Source organism: Orycteropus afer, unplaced genomic scaffold (assembly GCF_000298275.1).
Source record: "Orycteropus afer afer isolate SDZICR_OR568_19922 unplaced genomic scaffold, OryAfe1.0 scaffold00307, whole genome shotgun sequence".
Classification (NCBI taxonomy): domain Eukaryota; kingdom Metazoa; phylum Chordata; class Mammalia; order Tubulidentata; family Orycteropodidae; genus Orycteropus; species Orycteropus afer.
In genome coordinates this window covers 3,585,840-3,606,132 of record NW_006921894.1, presented here as the reverse complement: position 1 = coordinate 3,606,132, position 20,293 = coordinate 3,585,840, and the positions used below count along the sequence as shown (strand labels likewise).

General features: G+C 39.0%; 1 protein-coding gene across 1 annotated transcript in view; it reads right to left on the bottom strand.

The window, feature by feature from the left end:
* SPIRE1 (spire type actin nucleation factor 1) overlaps positions 1-20,293 on the bottom strand; it is a 629,523-nt gene that overhangs the window by 31,355 nt on the left and 577,875 nt on the right. Inside the window, exons 10-11 of the mRNA XM_042782409.1 lie at positions 19,017-19,058; positions 12,610-12,779 (exon numbers count right to left, since the gene is read on the bottom strand). Coding sequence (XP_042638343.1) covers positions 12,610-12,779; positions 19,017-19,058 — 212 coding nt within the window. The remainder of the gene's footprint in view (positions 1-12,609; positions 12,780-19,016; positions 19,059-20,293) is intronic.

The window sequence follows — 20,293 nt, the reverse complement described above, 5'->3', positions numbered from 1 at the left end:
CACTAATTCTGTCTTCCATTGATTCAATTCCACTCCTTTGCCCGTTCAATGTGTTATCTATTTCTGAAAATTTAGCATTAATCTTCTGGATTTCTGTCTGTAGATTCTGTATCATTTCTAATTTTTCATTTATTTTGTCATTGTATTATCTTTAAAATTGTTCTAGGGTCTTCTCTGTGTTTTCCTCAATTTTGTCAGTGTTTTCCTTGATCTGTCTCTCAATTCATTGAAGGTATCTAAATATAATTCTTTTGAATTCCTTATCAGAGAGTTCCAATGCTGTGTCTTCCTCTGGGATGTGTTCTGGTTCTGTATCCTGGTGCCTTGTTTCTTCTGCTATATGTTGCTTCTTTGTGTGGACTGTGATGCTCTGTTGTTTCCACGGCATTGTGACATTTTTGTGTTTGTATTTAATTGGTGATTTTATGTTGGAGTGACTTTCCCAAAATTTTTGTTTTTATTTGTATGTTATCTACGTTAGCAGGGTACTATGCTGTGCTCCTCTATTCACTACTTGGGAGCACTTATGCACCCACCACCTGTCTCCTTTCCAGTCGTTAGCCTGTCATATGTCTGTGCTGTCATTGGCAAGTGTACACTATTCTTAGGTCCCTGGAATCCGAATGAGAATGTTGTCACTTTAAAATCCAAAATGGCCACGGCTTGTGAACATTCAAAATGGCTATGTCCTCGGTCATTTTAAATATCCAAAATGGCTGCCGCTTGTAAACAATCTAAATGGCTGTGTCCTCCAGATAGCTGAAAATCCACAGCTCAGATTGTTTTCCTCCTTGATGTTTCCCTTCCTAGTCATAGGCCACCAGCACACAGTCATCCCTGCACCCTTTGGTGACCAGGGCTGATCTTTAGGTCAATTCTCATGTCCCAGAACCACTTGTTAGTATTCAGGCTGCTGGTCCCATCAGAGTAGCTGACAGTTCTCTGTTGCAACCATATCCATACTCATTGTTTGTTCAGGTTTTTCCGCTAGTTGGTGCCTAATGTACTTCTGTACACTTCCTTTCAAAGATCAGGTTCCAGGATTATCTTCTGTACCTCTTTCAATTGGTTTCTCTTTTCTTTGTGGAAGAGGGTCTGTGTAGCTTGTCTGACTATTCTTCCATATTACCGGAAGTCTCAATACCACCATTTCTTAACTGTTCACCATGTGCCAGATACTGCTCTGTTGTTGTTGTTGTTATTTGCCATCGAGTCGGCCCCGACTCCTAGTGACCCCTCCTTGGGTTTCCGAGGCAGTTATCACTACGGAAGTAGGATTGCCCAACCTTCCTTCCGAGGAGTGGCTGGTGGGTTTGAACCGCCAGCCTCCTGGTTAGCAGTCAAGTGCCTTAGGCACTATGCTAACAGAGCTCGGGCAGGCAGTCCTCACAACAGGATGAAATAGATCCTATTATCACTTCCATTTCATCAGTGATAAAATGGAGTCCCAGAAAGACTAAGAAATTTGCCCCAGGTCACTACACTTTTAAGGAGCAATATATGGAGATCTAAAGCTGGAGAACTGACTCCAGAGCCCATTCCTTTCCCAAATCTGCCCTGCTAGTAAGGTGTAGACCGGAGTCTCTTAGATGAAGTTTATCTGTGCTCCCAAAGATAAACCTAAAGGTGATCTTTTTAGGATATGGTGACCCTAAAAAGGTAGCCCTATTATTTGACATTCTAGAGCTTGGGAGCTCTGGTAGCGTAGTGCCTAAGGCACTTGACTACTAACCAGAAGGCTGGTGGTTCAAACCCACCAGGCACTCCACGGAAGGAAGATTGGGCAATCTACTTCTGTATTGATACTGCCTCAGAAACCCAAGGAGGGGTCGTTATGAGTCGGGTTGGCTCAACAGCACATAACAACAATGACAACAACAGAGCTTGTCTAACTCCTCAGAACTCTGAACTCTGCAGGAAGCCCTGAATTGTATCTCCTTTGTTGAGACCAAAGGCCAGCCCTGCTGATTCAAGCCAGTCAGCTGGATGCCAGTTCCAGAAATTCGAATGTTACTATACTCCATATCCTGTAATAAGTGTTGACCAAATTAGCAACCCTCCCATGAGATGTACATCTACACATTTATACAAGTGTGTGCACACACATACACACACACATAATCCTCAAGACTAAAAGATATTCAGAGTTTTGAGGTTTAAAAATGCACAAAGGATATCCTTTATTTGGAGAACTTTTTCATACTGTGACCATATTAGAGCTGTGTACACATTTCCACGTAAGGGCAAGTTGTGAGGATATGAGGAGGGTGGGCTGCAATGTGGACACCAGAGGTTTTCAGCCTCTAGGAACTAGATGGATTGCCTCCATAGTCAGTAACGGGGGGACAGACATACCCTCCCTACCCTAGGAAGAAAAGCAAAAAAGCAACAGCATATGCATGCGGTCACAGCTCCCAGAGCTTTGTTAAAGTTCAGCTTGTACATGGGAGACGTGGGGGGTAAGGATTGCTGAAAAAAGGCCATAAGTCTTCTTCCTGGTGAGAAAAGACAGAGTCATGTGCATACTTCCCCAGTGAGCTTTTGAGCTCAACAGAATTCAAAAGTTCATTCCACTCCTACTGTGAACAGCCAAAAACCTCTCCTGGGGGAAGGGAGGAAAGTAATTCATGCAAATCCATCTGTAGGAAGCAGAATTGCTGCAGGCACACTGGTTTGGCTCAAGGCCTTTTAGGATTTGCTTCCCAGAAGCTGTGCATAGTTCTCTCTCCCTGCAGACCCATCTTAGACAGCTGCTCCCAATTTTCTGACTGCCTGAAAACTAATCTAGAATCAAAGACATCCAGGCAAACCAGGGAAGTTTTAGAGGTTAGATGTCCTGAGTGAGTGAGTGAGTGAGTGAGTGAGTGAGTGAGTGAGTGTGTGTGTGTGTGTGTGTGTGAAGACTCCTGCTTGCTGCTTGTCCTGGCATTGCTATTCCTACCCAAACTCTTTTGCCTATCCCTTCTCACTGATGAATTCTGAGGGGTGTCTGACATTGCTAGATCATCAGTCTTTTCTACTGGCTGGCCTGGTTTTCTAAAATGTGCTTGTTTTTGTTGTTTCATACCAGTTAAGTCTCTAACAATACTGTTAGGTCTTTCCTAATTCTCTGCCCTGACTGTTGTTGTTGTTATGTGCCGTCGAGTCGTCCCTGACTCATAGCGACCCCCTCCTTGGGTTTCCGAGGCAGTATCACTATGGAAGTAGGATTGCCCAACCTTCCTTCCGAGGAGTGGCTGGTGGGTTTGAACCGCCAGCCGTCTGGTTAGCAGGCAAGTGTCTTAGCCACTATGCTACCAGAGCTCCCCTGCCCTGACTAGTGGCTCTTAATCACATCCCACTGTAACAAGGTCATTTTCAGAACTCAGGCTTCTTCACTACTGTTTTGCTCCAAAGAGAGGCACTGAATGCACTGAGAGGCCAACCTGGGCACCCAACTCAATTAACAGGAGCTAAAATCTTCCTTTTCCTGAAAAGAAGGCCTGTGAAGGTTCAGAGACAGATCATTTTTGCTTAGCCTTCCTACTGTGAGCTTTGATATGGCTACAATCAAAACTAATCATTCATTTCAAAAAACAGTTACCTAGGACAGCCTAAGGAGCTCTGGTGGTGTAGTGGTTAAAGCATTTGGCTACTAAACAAAAGGCTGGTGGTTCGAACCTATCAGCCACTCTGGAAGAGAGAGGAAGCAGCCTGCTTCTGTAAAGATTTATAGCCTTGGGAACCCAATGGGGGTTGCTGTGCATCAGAAACTACATAATGGCAGTGAACTTGGTTTTTTTTCTTTTTTTTTTTTGAGTTTTCGGGATAGTCTAATAAAGGTTATTAAAGCTAAGCCAGAAATATTAAAGCCAGATTTTCTAGAAAGAGAAAAATGGAGTAATGAAAAAAAGTCTGACATTGAGGTGTCTATAATTTCATAGAGATTCTGCTACTAAAAAGTTGTGTGACTTATAAAATGCATACTCTTTCACCTAGCAAATGTACTTCTAGAAATTCTGAGCAATAATTCAAAGTGTGAACAAAACAAACTATAAGAATATTCACAAGAGTATTGCCCATTATAAGGAGGAGCTCTGGTGCTGATGTCAGATGGATCTTGGCTGAAAGCAAAGAATTCCAGAAAGATGTTTACTTGTGTTTTATTGACTATGCAAAAGCATTTTATTGTGTGGATCATAACAAATTGTGGATAACACTGAGAAGAATGGGAATTCCAGAACATTTAATTGTACTCATAAGGAACCTACCTGTGCGCAGACCAGGAGGCTATTGTTCGAACGGAACAAGGGGACACTGCATGGTTTAGAGTCAAGAAGGGAGTGCGTCAGGGTTGTGTCCTTTCACCATACTTATTCAACCTATAGGCAGAGCACGCAAGCTGAGTAGCTGGACTATATGAAGAAGAATGTGGCATCAAGATTGGAGGAAGAATCATTAACAACCTGCGACAGACTGATGACACAACTTTGCTTGCTGAAAGTGAGGATGACTTGAAGAACTTACTGATAAAGATTGAAGACTACAGTCTGCAGTATGGATTATATAAAGAAAACAAAAATCCTCACAACTGGACCTATAAGCAGCATCATGATAAATGGAGAAAATGACTGAAGTTGTCAGAGACTTCATATTGCTTGGTTCTACAACTGACGTGAATGGAAGCAGCAAACAGGACATCAGATGACGTATAACACTGGGCAAGTCAGCTGCAAAAGACCTCTTTCATGTGCTGAAGAGTAAAGATGTCTCCTTGAGGACTAGGGTGCACCTGACACAGCCATATTTTCAATCACCTCATATGCATATGAGAGGTGGAGAATGAAGAAGGAAGACCGAAGAAGAATTGATGCTTTTGAGTTGTGGTGCTGGAGAGAATGCTGAAAGTACTATATGCTGGTAAAAGAACTAACAAATCTGTCCTGGAGGAAGTGCAGTGGAATGCTCCTTGGAAGCGAGAATGGCCAGACTTCATCTCACCTACTTTGGTCATATTATCAAAAGGCACCATTCCTTGGAGAAGGATGTCATGCTTGGTAAGGTGAAGGGTCAATGAAAAAGGGGAAGGCCCTCAATGAGATGGACTGACACAGTGGCTGTGGCGATGGGCACAAGTATAGCAGGGATCACAGATCTGGTGCAAGACCGGGCGGTGTTTCGTTCTGCTGTGCAAAGGGTCACTATGAAGTGGAGATGACTTGATGGCCCCTAACAACAACAACTGGTGATGCTGTGGGTAAGGCATTTGAGTGCTAACCATTAGATAGGTGGTTCAAACCCATGAGCTGCTCTGCAGAAGGCAGTCTACTTGCATAAAGATTTACAGCCTTGGAAACTCTATGGGGGTCACTATGAGTCGGAATTGACTTGATGGCAGTGGGTACTAATGGTCAACTTTAACAACCAGAATCATTCAATACTAATGCACCAATGAGTAAGCACCAGGGAGCCAAGTTTAACAACTAGAAGCTTTCAAAAACACCAATTCCAGCTTGCAGCTAATGTCTATTATCACTGTAGGTTTACATATACAAGCTATCGGTAAGTCTAAGAGGGAAAAAAAAGTCAATTTGCTAGTTATGCAACTGGAGTTCTTACTTGACAGAGGGGAAACATCCCTGCTTGATCTCTTTGATTAAACCATGAACTAGGGCATTAAACAATTAAAAGGCAAATCAATATCTCATAGTTCTTAAAATGGTTTAAAAGAAGTAGTTTTCCCCAAAAAAGCAAAAGAATTTATCTTTGATAATGCAAATAACCCATTAATAGCATTCTATTTCATAAGAATATTCAATCTATACTACATATTGAATGATTACCAGAAAATTCAGAACTAAATAGGAATTATTTAAACAGTAAACAGAACTTTGTGAAAGTTTACACTTTGAACCTGAATTTTAAGTCAATCCTCAAAGACAGCAGTGGGTGATAAAACATGAAAAATGACTGCATAGGTTAATACAGGTGATTATTCTGGAAGGCTAGGAACGGGGGTGGGGGTGGGGCGACAACCCACTGCCACTGAGTTGATTCCAACTCATAGCCACCCTATAGGACAGAGTGGAACTTCCCCATAGGGTTTCCAGGGCTGTAGGTCTTTATGGAAGCAGACTCCCTCATCTTTCTCGCACAGTGGCTGGTGAGTTTGAAATGCTGACTTTTGGTTAACAGCTGAAACGCTTTAACCACTACACCAGCAGAGCTAATTGGAAGGGGAGAAGGCATCTCTTCAAAGAATATAAAATGGCTCTATGGTGCAGGACCAGGCAGTGTTTTGTTCTGCTGTACACAGAGTTGCTATGAGCCAATTTGATGGCATCTAGTAACTCGATGGCAGTGGTTTTTTTTTTTTTTTTTCGTAGTAACAATGGAAAATAAGATTAAATAAGACCATGTTTTAAAGGGTTTATCATACAGTAGGTACAGTGGTGACTGGAAGCTATTACTTAGAATGTAAAAAAGAAAAATATCTCTGATGAGAAGAGTCTGGTAAGTTAATGAAAAAAAACTGACATCTGCAAAACAGCATTTCCTATATCAGGATTGAATAATCTGCTCATTTTGCATCTAGAAGAGTCACTGCTTCTTCCATAAGGGAAAATCAAATTCTAGACAGGTTCTGCTACTACCAGTTCTGATTTCTCCTTGAATAGTTCAAGAGCTTCTGTACCGAAGGGTGCAAAGAGGGCAGTCCTAGAGATGGCAGACACAGGATTCCTCCATCAGTAAGAAGTGTCTGCATGAGTGCTCCAATTCTGTCGTGGAACATGTCCTCTTAGAATAGGAAAAAAAATCTCAAATTGCTCCATGAAGCCTAAAGGAGGCACTGAAATATGACTTCTGTATAATTTGGTTTGAAAAAAAGAATATCAGTGCTTAAAAAAGTTTAGAAGTCATTTATTGAATGGGAAGGAAGGAGGAAAAAAGGGGAGGCAGGCAATAAAACTGAGAGGGAAGAAGATGAATAGTATGTTCAGCCTTCTTTTTTTTATATGGTGCCTGCTGGGATAGTTAGATAATTACTGGTAATTCCCAACCCACTGCAACCCTATACGACTCTCCGTTCAAGAGGAAGTCCCAGAGTCTCTTCTGACATTCATTTTGGTCTTTTCTTTCTTTACTGTTTTTTTAACAACCTTTTGCTTTCTTCATGTATGATGTTCTTCATGTCATCCCACAACTCTCCTGGTCTTTGGTCACTGGTATTCAATGCATCAAATCTCTTCTTTAGGTTGTTTCTAAATACAAGTAGGATATAATCAAGGTCATATTTTGGCTCTTGTAAACTTGTTTTAATTTTCTTCAGCTTCAATTTGAACTTGTACAGGAGCAATCAATGGTATGTTCCATAGTTAGGCCCCTGGCCTTGTTCTGACTGATGTCCATTATCTCTCTCACAGATATAGCTGATTTGATTCCTGTGTATCCTATTTGGTGAGGTTCACATATATAGTCACCATTTTATTTATTTTTTAAAGTATTTCCAATGAATAAATCATTGGTCTTGCAAAATTCTATCATGGGATCCGCATCATAGTTTGTCACAAAGGCTACACACACACACACACACACACATACATATGTATATACATATACATATATATATATATATATATATATTTAAGGCCATATTTTCCAACTACTGATCCTTGCTTCCAACGTTTGCATTCCAATCACCAGTAATTATCAATTACTAATTACTAGTATACTATGCTCTGGTAGCATAGTGGCTAAGGCACTTGACTGCTAACCAGAAGGCTGGCGGTTCAAACCCACCAGCCACTCCTCGGAAGGAAGGTTGGGCAATCCTACTTCCGTAGTGAAACTGCCTCGGAAACCCAAGGAGGGGTCGCTATGAGTCAGGGCTGACTCGATGGCACATAACAACAACAACAACAACAGTATACTATGGGTTGGAAGGTTGGGCAATCCTACTTCCGTAGTGATACTGCCTCGGAAACCCAAGGAGGGGTCGCTATGAGTCGGGGCCGACTGGACGGCATATAACAACATGACGATAACAATGGGTTGGAAAATACTTTTTCTTTTTTTAATCATCTGTGGAACAGACTATCAAATGCTCCTATGCAAGTTCAAGTTGAAGCTGAAGAAAATTAAAACAAGTCCACATGAGCCAAAGTGCAACCTTGAGATTATCATACCTGAATTTAGAGATCATCTCAAGAATAGACTTGATGCACTGCACATAATAACTGAAGAACAGATGAGCTGTGGGATGATATCAAGGACATCACAGATGAAGAAAACAAAAGGTCATTAAAAATAGGAAATAAAGAAAAGACCAAAATGGATGTCAGAAGAGACTCTGAAACTTGCTCTTGAGTAGAAAGTAGCTAAAGAAAACAGAAGAAATGTTGATGTGAAAAAGCTGAAGAGACTTCAAAGTGTGCCTTGAGAAGACAAAGTATTATGCTGAACTGTGCAAAAACTTAGAAAACAAAATGGAAGAACACTCTCAGCATTTCTCAAGCTGAAAGCACTGAAGAAAAATTCAAGCCTTGAGTTGCAATAATGAAGGACTCTACAGACAAATATTGAATAGTGCAGGAAACATTAAAAGAAGATGGAAGGAATACACAGAATCACTGTATCAAAACAGAATGGGTCGATGTTCAATTATTTCAGGAGGTAGAATATTATGAAGAACTAATAGTACTGAGGGAGCTTTGGTAGCACAGTGCCTAAGGCACTTGACTGCTAACCAGAAGGCTGGCAGTTCAGACTCACCAGTCACTCCTCGGAAGGAAGATGGGGCAATTTACTTCCATAGTGATACTGCCTCGGAAACCCAAGGAGGGGCCGCTGTGAGTCAGGTCCAACTTGACAGCACAAAACAACAACAACAACAATGGTACTGAAGGAAGAAGTCCACGCTGCACTGAAAGTACTGGTGAGAAACAAGGCTTCATGAATTAATGGAACACAAATTGAGATGTTTCAACAAATGGATGTCACGTATGTCAAGAAATTTAGAAGGCAGCTAGCTACTGGTGACCAACTGGAAGAGATCTGCACTTGTGCACATTACAAAGAAAGGTGATACAACAAAATATAGAAATTATCAAACAATATTCTTAATACAATAAGAAGGAAGTAAAATTTTGCTGACGATAATTAAAAATGGTTACAGCAGTACACAAACAGGGAACTGCCAGAAATCAAGCCAGATGCAGAAGAGGATGTGGAATAAAGGATATCACTGCTAACGTGAGATGGATCTTTCCTGAAAGCAAAGAATACCAGAAATACGTTTACTTGTGTGTTTTATTGACTATTCAAAGGCATTTGACTGTGTGGATAATAACAAATTATGGATAACAATGCAAAGAATAAGAATTCCAGAACACTTAATCATGCTCATGAGGAACCTGCAAAGAGACCAAGGGACAGGTGTTTGAACAGAACAAGCAGATACCATGTGGTTTAAAATCAAAGGTATGTGTCAAGGTTATACCTGCATATCTATTCAATCTGTATGCTGGGTAAATAATCCCAGAAGTACACGGGTAGATAGAATGGTGGACAGGCTGAACTATTAGGTATGTCTATGAAATGGGGAGTGTGTGTACCCAAGACCATGTATAGGGTTGGCAGACAATGGTCCTGTAAGTGTATTTGTATGATCTGTAAGAATTTCCAGGTGTATAGTAGAGCTGACAAGGGACAAGGCTGTAGTCACTTCTTGGTCACAGCCAACTACCCAGAGGGACTGAGTAGTTGAACCTGTGGGCTTGGGTCCATAGCCACAGGGGGCATCAAACTCAATTGGCGTAACATACTACACAAAACATAGTTCTACCTCCTACTTTGGTGAGTAGTGACTGGGATCTCAAAAGCTTGCAAGCAGCCATCTAGATGCAAAGGTGGGACTCTCCTTGTCCAGAGGAAAGAAGAATGAAGAAAACCAAAGATTCATGGAAACAATTAGTCCTAGCGACCGGTGCACCATGCGATCTGCAGCCTATACTACTGTGACACCAGAAAAACTAGATGGTGCCTGGCTACCTCTGTCAACCACTCAGAGGGGGATATATGTAGGAGATCCTGGATAGAGATGGAGAACAATGTGGAACAAAACTCAAAATCATTTGGAAAAAAAGAAAAGGTGGGACCAGGTTTGCTTCCCTAGCTACCTTTCAGGTCTGGAATTGAACCCACTCCTGTGGCTTCCAGTCAAACAAAAGACAGGCATATGAGTTGAACATTTACCTGAAGTAGATACACTCCTTGGAGAGAACAATCATGGTGGAAAGAAGAGCTGTTTATACACAGGGAGAGTCAGGGGGCAGGAGTACATGGAGGGATGGACACAGGGAAGAGGTAACTATCGGGAGGAAGTGGGAGGGGAGCTGTTGCATTGGGGTAAGTTGTAGTCAATGTCATGAGACAAAGTATGTGTGAGCTGCTGTATGGAAAGTGAATTTGCTCTGTAAATTTTCACCCAAATCACAATTAAATAATAATAATAACAATAGTAATAATAATAATCCAGAAGCTGGATTATATGAAGAAGAATGTGGCATCAGGACTGGAGGAAGACTCATTAATAACCTGTGATATACAGATGACACACCTTGCTTGCTGAAAGTGAAGAGGACTTGAAACACTTACTGATGAAGATCTGTCAACCTTTGGTATGGATTACACTTCAACATAAAGAAAACAAAAATCCTCACAACTGGACCAATAAGCAACATCATGATAAATGGAGATAAGACTGAGGTTGCCAAAGATTTCATTTTTCTTAGATTCATAATTAACACCAATGGAAGCAATAAGCAAGAAATCAAACGATGTAGTACACTGGACAAAGCTGCTGCAAAAGACCTCTTTAAAGTATTCCAAGAAACACAATAATGACCAGAATTACTAGTCAGATGGAGTCTGGTGGGACCCCAATACTGTGGCCCTGGGATACACTTTGGGCCAGGAATAAAACTCACTCCCTGGGGCTGGCTCTCAGCTCAACAGTAAACAAGATACACACACAGACCACTCAACCCAGGGTGACACACCCACATATTCTAATGGAGATGCAGCCCTCCATCAAAAAATAAATAAAGTGTACAAAGATGTCACTTTGAAGACTAAGGTGTGCTTGCCCCAAGTCATGGAATTGCCAATTTCTTCATATGCATGCAAAAGCTGAACAATGAATATGGAAGACAGGCAGACAGGGATATGAAGAAAGCCTGGAAATGTCAGATCAGACTATGGAGGCTTTTATACATCTCATTAGCGAACAGTGAATTTATCCTGCAAGTGGTAGGAGGCAAAGCCTCTGATGGCATAGGCAAGATGGAAATGAGGGAGACAACCTAGAAGAACAAATGTCAGATAGACTGCAAGTACACATACTGAATTTGGGCAGTAATAAGGATATTTCCTTAATGCTCGAAAAACATTTACTAGGTAAAGTTATGACTGGATTGGGAGTGGAGATTGATGAGAAGAGAATTAAAGAGTAATTCCTTAAAATGTAAGTTGGATGAATGTGGGGATGGAATCAGCAACCAAAATAGCGAATAGAAAACGAGAAGCCAGTTGTGTGCATGTGTGGCTTGGCTTGGGGAGTGGTGCTTGAAAGAGAAGGTAAAAAAAAAGATCATTTCCTTTGATCTAGTTGATTTCAAGGAGCCAGCAGTGGTGATATCCAGCAGGCAATGACCCAGACAACCCTTGACTTGCAGCGTTGCAGACAAGAGGCCGATGAAGATATTGGAAGCATCAGCATATAGAGGGTGTTGAAACCAGGAAGGTTGTGAGTTTTTCCCCAGAGGGTGGTGGTTGTTGTTGTTATTTGCTGTCGAGTTTGACTTGACTCATAGCGACCCCTCCTTGGGTTTCCAAGACGGCATCACTACGGAAGTAGATTGCCCACCCTTCCTTCTGAGGAGTGGCTGGTGGGTTTGAACCGCCAGGCTTCAGTATGGGTATAAAGAGCGCTAGGTAAAGGAGTTCTCAAAGAGTGCTCTTTGGAGACATTTTTGTTAGTATTGCCATTATAGAAAGAACAAGCTTAGGTATGTCTGTATTTTATAGAGAGATGAATTTATGGAAATATGCTTTTCTTGAGGTTTTTTTTTTTCCCCCCCCCTTTCCCCAAAGTAAGGGGGAAACATTTAAGATAATACAAGGTTGAAACGGTTCACTTATTTTAACCCCACTAGCACTTGACTGCTAACTGGAAGGTCAGTGGTTCAAACCCACCAGCTGCTCCATGGAAGGAGGACAGGGTGATTTACTTTTGTGAAGATTTACAGCCTCGGAAACCCAATGGGGGTTGCTATGAGTCGGAAACAACTCAATGGCAGTGAGGTTTTTTTTTTTTATTATTATTATAATTTAAGATGGTATAGACATTTTCATGTTTATTCTATAAATTATGGCCACTATTTGTTAGGGTTGAACAACAGTATACAAAAATCCATTGTTTCATTCCCTGCTAACCAAATGAATTTTTAATCCTAGCCTTATTGATTGTAAAAGAAAGTAAGCAACAACTGAAGTAATCTAACCAGTGCACTGGATCAGAGAGCTGTTGCATCCTGAATTTGAGTTAAGATCTGTAATACAGTACCTTACCTCAGAGTCAGAGCTGTCCAGTTCGGCCAGAGTTGGGGCTTTGAGGAGTTTCTTCCGCTGCACAGGAACCTGCTGTGTGGTACTTAAATCATATTCTTTTGTTGATGATGTTAAACCATTTACCATAGATGACTCTATCACATTCTTTGGAGATTCAGGGGTAGTTACATCTGGTAAAAGAAAGGCAAAAGCTTACCTTTCTTTGAGCTCAGTAAAGTAATCAGTGGACCAAATGTACTTTTCAAAGTACACACACCTGAAAAAACACACCAGATAACATTGCATTTCCATACAACTCAAATATAAAAAGGTTTGCCACTATAAAGCCTGTTTATAGAAAACATTTTTTTTTTTTGCTAGATATTAACTATCAAATGCAATTAAAGAAAATGTTTAAATGAATAATTTTATAACAACATTTGTAGATTAGAATTTGGAGTTGGAAGAGATCTTTCAGGTAAACAACTTCATTTTACAGATGAAGAAACTGAGTTCAGGGAGGCTAAGGCTAATTTCATTTTACATTCTCTAAAGACCTTGTTTGAAATGGTGAAGTGAAGGATATAAAAATACCTGATTAGGCACAGGGCCATAAAATCTGAAAAGGGTTTGATTTAAAAATCAAAATAACTAATCTCTTATATTCATAGTACATCTTCAATGTGAACGCACAGAATCTGGGATACATTCCAATCTCTGATAAATCTTACTTAAATTATTATGGGTTCAAATTTAGATAGGAAAGCAATATAACAAATGAAAGAAAATAAAGCAGTATAGTATTGAGAAATGCAGATCATTTGGGTTCGGTCTAGCTCTACTGCTAGCTGTTTGAGCAAGTTATCTAGCCTCTCTGTTTTCTCATCTGTAAAATGGGGATATAACAGCAATGGACTTGTTCGAGGATTATATGCATTAATAACTGCATATGAAATGCTTACTTAATACAGTGCCTTGTAGAGGCAGTGCAGAGTAAATACTAGTGATAACTAACACTGATTTTTATTTCCACTTGCAATTAAGTAAACTAAAGCTCAATTGAACAATTGAGTCTAGCTCACACAAGCTAGTGTGTGGCAGAACTGATATGTGAAACGTCTTAGTATTGATTCTAAAACCCTTCTTTTTTGCACTACAGCAAAAAAGTTCCAATTCAAGTAGAATTAACTCTTTTGGTATTTCAAATGAAGAGTTAAACAAGGACTAAACTTACTAACTACTAAACTAGAGTATTCAAAATTATAAAAGAGCAGTCACTGTATAATTTAATCTATAGCCAGCACAATAAATGATCTTTGCACATGGAATAGTCTCTGAAGCTATAGTAGTTGAGGTTTGAGAGTGGGCTAATCACTAAAGTGAAGCAGAGATGAATAATGCTCCTGTAGGAGAGAAAAGAATTTAACTGAATTTCTTGTAAAAAACAAGAATGTTCTATATTTAATAGCTTTTTCCCCCCCCAAAAAATAGTTTTTATAGACTTAAAGAAAGATGTGGAATTTCAGGAAAAATTCAGTATGTATGTATGTTCCTTGACATTATTTAAAAGAACCAAGTACATTATTTCTTACTGCAAGTATATATATCTAATTTAGTATTTATGAACAATTTTCTGTTCATTTTTAGAGATGAGTAAGGCCAAAGAACACACCCCTGCAAACTTGAAGAAAAGTTCTGAGTAAGGTAGGGGGGAGAGAAAATAGATAAAGGAAAAGGTAAGGAGGAAAGGAATGGAAAAGGGAAGACAGACAATGGTGTCCATAAATCAGTTATCATTTTATATAAAATTTTTAATAGAGAAGTGGGCAAAACATGCATTTACTTTATTATTACCTTCTCAGGGGTTAAGTAGCTAGTAGAAGTAAATAGTGGAGAACAGTAAATAGAACTGAAGGAAGGAAGGAAGAAAAAGAACAAGAGTAACAAGTTTTTACATGTTTTATAAAGGTTAAAATCCTTTCATAAGGAGATGTAGGGGCAGTAGGCTGCTATACTTTGGAGAATAATTAAAAAATTTTCCAGAAAGCAGAAGAGGAAATGACTAGACTGATTGATTCTGATTCAAGAAAAAAGGCAGTAAGTGTGTAAATATGGTCTAAAAGAAGTATGTTTAAAAAATCTTACTCTCTAAATGGGAAACACAGGAAGAAGGGGGATGAGTGATGTTACTTTGCAATCATTGGCATGAAACAAAATGTGTTAATGGAAAATGGATTTGCTCTGTAAAGCTTCACCCAAATCATAATAAAAAGTAAAAAAAAAAAAAAAAAAAAAAAGTCCTGTAGTGTCTGTTAGTTTATGTATTTCTTAAAGGGCTGTTTATGTTGTTGTAGGTGTCAACCTTTCATAAACAATGCATCAACAGTCAAAACACACACATTCTTGCACCTTTCTCAGCTGTCAATACACCAGTCAAGGCTTCCACCATTACCAGGTAGCAGTTCTCTCCTATACTCCTCAAACCAAAAAACCAAACTCACTGCTCTGAAGTCAGATCTCACCCATAGCAACACCTCCTCGGGTTTCCAAGTCAATATCATTATGGAAGTAGATTGGCCAATCTTCCTTCCGAGGAGTGGCTGATGGGTTTCAACCTCCAGCTTTCTGGTTAGCAGTCAATGCCGAAGGCACTACACCACCAGAGCACCCCCTATATTCACAAGTATGGTAATAAGAACACAGTTTCTCAAGGCTGAATACCCTGAGGGTGGTGCTGTATTCAGACCACTGATATGCAGAGGAGCAATGAAACAGTTTTAATGGTTATATATTTGTTTTAATATATATTTAATATTTCAGAAAAATACAAATACAATATCAGATATATAATTGTATGGATATTATTGCTTAAGAAAATTTATGGTGGTTAAAAAATTAAATAGATAACACTACAAATGGCATTTCCAAACCAAACTCACTGCCATCGAATCAGATTCGACTCACAGCAACCCCTCTTTGGGTTTCTGAGGCGGTATCACCACAGAAGTAGCTTGCCCAATCTTCCTTCCAAGGAGTGGCTGGTGGGTTTGAACCTCCAGCCTTCTGAGTAGCAGACAAGTGCCTTAGGTACATTTAGGTCTGCCAAAAATGAAACTAGCATATGAAATAAAGTTTAGGGAACATGACTCAGTGGCAGAGGGGGCAGCTGAGTTCATGTCATTCGGTGCAGGGGATCTGAGGGACTGCCAAACACCTGTCCAACTGCCTGAACACTATACTTATGAGATCAGTAATGGCCAACTGAGCTCACTGGTGGAAACTGCTGAAATAAACACTCATACTAAATTCTGCAACAGTTAAGTACTTGGCTGCTAACCAAAAGGTTAGTGGTTCAAATCCATTCAGGAACTCTATGGGAGAAAGACCTGGTAATCTGCTCCCATAAAAATTACAGCCTAAAAAACCCCTCAGGTTTTGTCTGTCACATGGGTTACTATGCAATGAAATTGACTGGATAGCACCTAACAGCAACACTAAATTCAAAGCTTTGAGATAAATGGAATTAACAAAAGATTGATTATGATCTCCACATGAAAGATTAAATACTGGGTGTGAGTCTATTTCATACTACACATTTCTTAAAAACCCAGAACATACTGAGACATTTTGAAGTAGTTTGATTATGTATATTTTTCTGTTCAAATGATCAAATCCTCATCACTACTTCAATGTATCAAATGAGAAAAAAAAATTTGGATCAGGCTTTGTATTCCTTCTATATGAGACAGCATTTCTTGAGAAAATACTGGTGCTATTTATATGTAAGCAAAATATTTAAGATGCTAGATATAGCTTTAAAAGTCACATACCTTTGCTTAGAAATATAAAATGTACACCCATGATGTTAAATACCTATTTAATAACTTTGTATGTATTAGATACACTCAGCTGCTGCCTTATGTGGTTGGAGGAAACTGACTGGGGTACAGATTATATATTTAATATACGCATGGGAAAAATAGCTTGTACTTACCTTAATTCACACTGAATGGAATATCAAGGTTTTCCACTAACAATTGATATTTCTAAGACATATTTTTGTAATAGAACATACTTCATTATGTCTTATTCTACACTTAAGTTCAAAGATATTATGTATGATATATGTTTAAATGTGTACTTTTTGTTCATTTTCCAATTTAGAGAAGATATGTATTCCAATCTTTGCATTCAGGTTAGAAGAATGGATCAATCTTTTCCATTTATATTTCAGATCATCTTAATTGTTTAGTCAAAATGCAATAACGAAAAACACGTAAGTTACATAAGAAATTGTGAATGAAGCAACTGGAATCATGAAGATGCAAAATAAATGATAGCAAATGATAAGCAGTGAAACCAAATAAAAATCTTCAGCTATTCTTTTGCATCACGTAGCTGAAGTATGAAGAGCTCTGGTCCAGCACAAACACACTGCACTGCATAAACTGTGTGTGAGTATGTGCATGAGTATATGCATTTCCAGATCACCAACCCCCCATCAGCTGGTCAGTGCATCCACGGGCCAGCTACTCCCTCACATTCCAACTGATGGGTATCTTTAGTAGACATTCTAAAGATACAGATTGTCTGTAACATATACTGACAATTTTTAGAGATGAGCAGTAACATATGTTCCAAAACATCTCAGATTTTATTTTACAGAGCAAGTTTTGCACAGGATCACTCTGTGTAAGGCAAATGGGTAATAAAATAAAAATTATCAAATGGATAAAGAAAATAGAAAATCTCTTCAGTGGTCAGTCAAAGATAATAAGTGAAAACTGAAATATTTATATGACTTTCTTTAAACCACAAATATTAGAATCATGCTTTAGACCTACAAGAATAAACAAAAAATTTTAAAACAATGGAAACTAGCTTATCTCAGTAAATATTCATATACAGAATATAATACTCTGGCTTTTCAAATATGAAGTTCTATATAAGGAGTATCAACAAATCTTTATACTTTAAGAGGCATCTATGGCATACAGACTCGGAAGGAAGGTTGGGCAATCTACTTCTGTAGTGATACCGCCTCAGAAACCCAAGGAGGGGTCGCTATCAGTCGGGTCTGACTCGATGGCACATAACAACAACGACATGGCATACAGAGGAAGAAAATCCTGAAAGAAAATACTAGTGTCAATATTTTATCTCATTTTACATTCAAAACAGCAACCTTCTGTAAGTAAAAATTCTAACTTGAAAAACATTTTGAGATTCAGTTGGCTTATACAGAATTTAAAAACTAAATTAACAAAAAAGAAGACTGAGTTTACAGAACAAGTTTAATCATTAATAGCTACTTATCTATTAACTCCTCCTCCCTACTGAACAAGAAGGGAGATCTGGTGGTTTAGTGCCTAAGGCATTTGACTGCTAACCAGAAGGGTTCAAACCCACTAGCCACTTCTTGGAAAGAAGATTGGGCAATCTACTTCTGTAGTTATACCGCCTCTGCCTCCAAGGGGTCAGTATGAGTAGAATGTGACTTGACGGCAGTGAGTTTTTTTTTTTTTATTATTGAACGAGAAACTAGCTCTGGTGGTGCTATGGTTAAAACACTGGTCTGCTAACAAAAAGGCTGCCAATTTGAACCCACCAGCCACGCTGAGGGAGAAAAAGGCACTCAGCTTCCATACAGAGTTACGGCTTTGGAAACCCTACGGGGCTGTTCCTATCGTATAGGTCACTATGAGTCTGAATCTACTTGATGATAGTGGGCTTAGTTTTTTGTTTTCATTCAACAGAATGGGTTTACACAGTACCACAAACCTGGGCATATAATTTTTTATTAAAATAAAAGCAGTTATAATGCTCTTGTATTTTTATACTCTTAACATTATAATTCATTAGTGACTAGACTCTATCCTACATGAGACAGTGAGGACAAAGGGCAGACTTGTACCTTCATTGAGACCCACAGGTCATCTTTGACCCAGCTCTGGAGATCAAATTTAAGTAGCTCAGAGTCTTGAGATAAAATCTGAAGCAGCTTAGTTTTGAGTTTCGCTATTTAAATAACTGAATGCTTTAGAGAATAGAAAGCACGAAAACTTATTTCCTAAAAGTTTTATTTGTTCTATTTTCTTAAGTAGAGTTTGTCTTAGACCTCTAATATCGTTGCTCTAGGACTATCCAGTGAGTGAGGGATAATAGAGAGGTGGGGCAGGGTGAACCAGAACCCAGGACAGGGCAATGGCTTTCCCAATCCCTACTAGATGGGCAACGGGTTTACTGTAGTTTTAATTTTTTAAAGCATATTGTTTTAAAATAAGCAGAATGTTTTATCTCACTGACCACACTTTAGAAGAAGCCTTTCAATTTTCTTTTTTGACATGTTTGAATAAGCAGATGAATGAAATGTATTTCACAGAAAGCACAAAATCCACGTCAGTTGTGAAAATGCTTTTTGTTTTTACCTGACAAGTCAAAACTGTGAGACATGCTAAGTGGCCGCATTGCTGAAAAAAGAAAACAAACAAAATAAGGAAAAAAATTCAGCCATTAGGAATACACAGAGACGGCAAAAAAGGGGGAGGATTATAAGGAAGCCCTTAATGACAATTTCAGATTCTAAGGCAGAGGCTACTCAGTAAAAATCTGAAATACAATAAAACCATTCAAGAGTCTTAGTTTCAATTATATCACTAAGACTTGAAGTGGAGTAACAATAAATGGAAAAACAGTTTTTGAAAGAACACTCTTAAGAATGAAAGCAAGATAAAGACACAATAGTTTTAAAAATCAAAGAATAGGATATTTGACTTAACTATAAAACTGATCAAAAGAAACAAAATATTGTAATTTAAAATACAGTTTTAGGGAATTTTACTCTCCGAATCAAGGTGAAGTATTTTATAAAAAAAAATCCTATTCAGCAACTATCAGCATCACAGTGTGTCAATAAACAGTCCATTGTAGGAAGTATAACCTAGCAGCCAGACTGTATGAGTTTGAATCTCAGCTTTGCTACTTACAAGCAGTGTGGTCTTGGGCATGTGACTTCACCTTTCTGTGCCTTAGTTATTTGATCTGTAAAATGGGAATAATAGTGCCTAAGGCACTTGACTGCTAACCAGAAAGCTGGTGGTTCAAACTCACCAGCCACTCCTCGGAAGGATGGTTGGGCAATCTACTTCCGTAGTGACACTGCCTTGGAAACCCAAGGAGGGGTTGCTGTGAGTTGGGTCCGACTTGACGGGACATGACAACAACGACAACATCTAACAGGACTGTTTCATGAAAAAGAATCAACTTCATACAAAAAAAAAAAAGATGCCTGAAACAGTTCTTGACACACTGAAAATCTCAGTAATTGTTATTTCTTAAGAAGAAAATGATTATTTATTCCCTTTAAAAAAGTGAAACATAAACAATTCATAAAAGGTGAGAATGGTTGCATAACTCGAAGAATGTAATCAATGTCACTAAATTGCACAGGAGGAAACTGTAGAAATGATGTATGTTTTGCTGTGCATAGTCTTAACAACAAAAAATAAACAGAGAAAAATAAGTTATTGCATATACCAAAAACCAATGGCTTTTATACACTTTAAATTATATCTCAATAAAGTTGTTTCAAAAACATTACAAAGGAGTTCTGGCAAGATGGCGGACTAGGCAGAAGGATTGCACAGACCCTCTTCAACAAAGAAAAGGGAAACCAATTAACACAGACACAGAAGATAATCTTGGA